The 2963-nt window shown below is 43.7% G+C and overlaps 1 protein-coding gene across 1 annotated transcript in view; it reads right to left on the reverse strand.

The window, feature by feature from the left end:
- Trip4 (thyroid hormone receptor interactor 4) overlaps nt 1-2963 on the reverse strand; it is a 59346-nt gene that overhangs the window by 47343 nt on the left and 9040 nt on the right. Inside the window, exon 3 of the mRNA XM_013010276.1 lies at nt 2262-2395. Coding sequence (XP_012865730.1) covers nt 2262-2395 — 134 coding nt within the window. The remainder of the gene's footprint in view (nt 1-2261; nt 2396-2963) is intronic.

The raw sequence follows: 2963 nt of genomic DNA on the forward strand, positions 1-2963 counted from the left end.
GGAATCGAACCCAGGGTCTTGAGCATGCAAGGCAAGCGCTCTACCACTGAGCCACCTTCCCAGCCCCGATTAGTAGAAATTTTAAGAGTACACACACACACACACACACACACACACACAGCTTAAGTGTAAAAATCAAAACTTTACTGATTAGTAGAAATTTTAAGAGTACACACACACACACACAGCTTAAGTGTGAAAATCAAAACTTTACTGATTAGTAGAAATTTTAAGAGAATTTTTTTTTTTTTACCATGGTTAGAAAAAAATGTCTTGAGAATTAAATTAGACATCATGCTCTCACTTGGGCTTTTTGCCTGTGGGTGGCACTCTACCACTTGAGCTGCGCTTCTACATCTGATTTTTGCTCACTAATTGGAGATAAGAGACTTCTGGATTTGTCTGCCTTTGAACCCCAATCTTCAGATCTCAGCCCCTAGTGTAGCTATGATTACAAATGTGAGTCACCAGCATTCAGCCCCTATTTAAGAGCGGGTCTCAGTTACCCAGGCAGGCCTTGATCTTGTGCTTCTCCATCTTCATTAAGCTTGTCAAGCAGATGGGATTATATACATGTCCCACCAGACCTGCTTACTATAACCACTGTAGATACTATTTTGGTAGTTTCAGTAAAAGAAAAATTAAAGAATTAATTAAAGAAAAAGAAGCTTTCTGTGTGTGAGCTTACAACTCATTTATATGGCCAAACTGGCTTCAAACTTTTGGTTATCCTGCCTCAACCTCCTGAGCCCTGAGATTACTGTACAGGCATATGCCAGCATGCTTGCTACTTGCTTAGCATTCAAAGGCCATGTGTTTGGGCTTTAGCATGTCATAAAACAAAAAATTTGCCATATAAAAAGCAGTATGTGGGGCTGGGAAGGTGGCTAAGTGGTAGAGCGCTTGCCTTGCATGCATGAGGCCCTGGGTTCAATTCCTCAGCACCATATAAGCAAAAAGAAAAAAGCCGGAAGTGGCGCTGTGGCTCAAGTGGTAGAGTGCTAGCCTTGAGCTGAAGAGCTGAGGGACAGTGCCCTGGCCCAGAGTTCAGGCCCCACGACCGGACCCCAAAAAAAACAAAAAAAGCAGTATGTGGCTGGGCACCAGTGGCTCACACCTGTAATCCTAGGTATGCAGAAGGCTAAGATCTGAAGATGTAGGCTTAAAGCCAGCCTGGGCAGCAAAGTCCATGAGGCTCTTATCTCCATTTAACCAATAGAAAACCAGAAATGGTGCCTTGGTTCAAGTGGTAGAATGCTAACCGTGAGCTAAAGAGCTCAGGGATGGCACCCGGGTTGAGGCCCCAGAACCAACAACAACAACAACAAAAAGGAAAGCAGTATGTATGTCATCAGTAACACTAACTTTCCCTAGAAGTCGTTTGCTTAAAATTAATATTGTAGATCAATTTGTATACTTGGCTCACTGATACGTTTTAGATGTACTAGCTTTTTCTATATAGCCAAAAAAGCTTCATTTTTATAAATACTCATCTTAAGCCAGGTGCTGGTAGCTCACAAGTGTAATCACTAGCTACCCAGGAGGCTGAAATCTGAAGACTAGGTTAAAAGCCAGCCCAGGCAGGAAAGTCTCCAATATTCTTTTGTTGCTGCTGCTGCTGCTGTTGGTTATGGGCTTGAATGCTGGGCCTGGGCGCTGTCCCTCAGCTCTTCAGCTCAAGATGAGTGCTCTACCACTTGAGCCACAGTGCCACTTCCAGTTTTCTAGTGGCTTATTAGAGGTTAAGAGTCTCATGGGCAAGCCGGGTGATGGTGGCTGTAATCCTAGCTATTCAGAAGGCTGATATCTGAGGATCACAGCTCAAAGCTAGCCTGAGCAGGAAAGTCCGTGAGACTCTTATCTCCAATAAATCACTAGAAAACCAGAAGTGGAGCTGTGGCTAAAGTGGTAGAGCGCACGCCTTGAGCTGAAGAGTACAGGGACAGCGCCCAAACCCAAAGTTCAAGCCCCAGGACCGACCAGACAAAACAAAACAAAAACAAGAGTCTCCTGGGCTTTCTTACCTGAGCTGTCTTTGAACCCTGATCCTCAGATCTTGGCCTCCTGTGTAGCTAGGATTATAGGCGTGAGCCATCTATTTCCAGCTCCCGGAGATTCTTACCTCCAATTAGCCTCCAGAAAACCAGAAGTGGTGCTGTGGCTCAAAGTGGTAGATCCTAGAGCAAAGAGCTCAAGGACAGTGTCCAGGGCCCAAGTTGAAGCCCACAAATGACAAAACAAAACAAAATAAAATCACGTACCTTAGCCAAATCAAAAGGTGTTTTGACTTCTACAGCTGTGTCAGGCTCAGCAAATGCGGGAACTTCCTGTTTGTTTCTTCCTTTCCGCCTACCCCGCTTTAGCTGGTCTCCAGATCTCTGTCCATCTGAAATTTCTTTAAAGAATAATGAATTATGACACACACATGTGTATATGTACACATATACACAAATAGGTGCAAGTAGATAATAGCAAGACTCATTGGTTAAATTGTGCAGCTAATAAACAGAAGGTAATGCTTAAAAGTTAGTCTACATGGGGATGGGAATGTGGCTTAGTGGTAGAATGCTTAACTAGCATGCATGAAGCCATGGGTTCGATTCCTCAGTACCACATAACAGAAAAAGCTAGGAGTGGCGCTATGGCTCAAGTGGTAGAACACTAGCCTTGAGCAAAAGCAGTTCAGGGACAGTGTCCAGGCCATGAATTCAAGTCCCAGGACTCGCAAAAAAAAAAAAAAATGTTAATCCACATATCAAGTTAGGCAGAATCACTCTCAATTCAAAATTAAATTTATACCATAACTTTTAAGATTATAGTTAATAATAAAGTGCTCAAATCAATAAGGTGAATTAAAATTTGTGGTTTTTTTGGGGTCCGGTCGTGGGGCCTGAACTCTGGGCCTGGGCGCTGTCCCTCAGCTCTTCAGCTCAAGGCTATCACTCTACCACTTGAGCCACAGC

This window comes from Dipodomys ordii, unplaced genomic scaffold (genome assembly GCF_000151885.1).
Source record: "Dipodomys ordii isolate 6190 unplaced genomic scaffold, Dord_2.0 Scaffold11, whole genome shotgun sequence".
NCBI lineage: Eukaryota > Metazoa > Chordata > Mammalia > Rodentia > Heteromyidae > Dipodomys > Dipodomys ordii.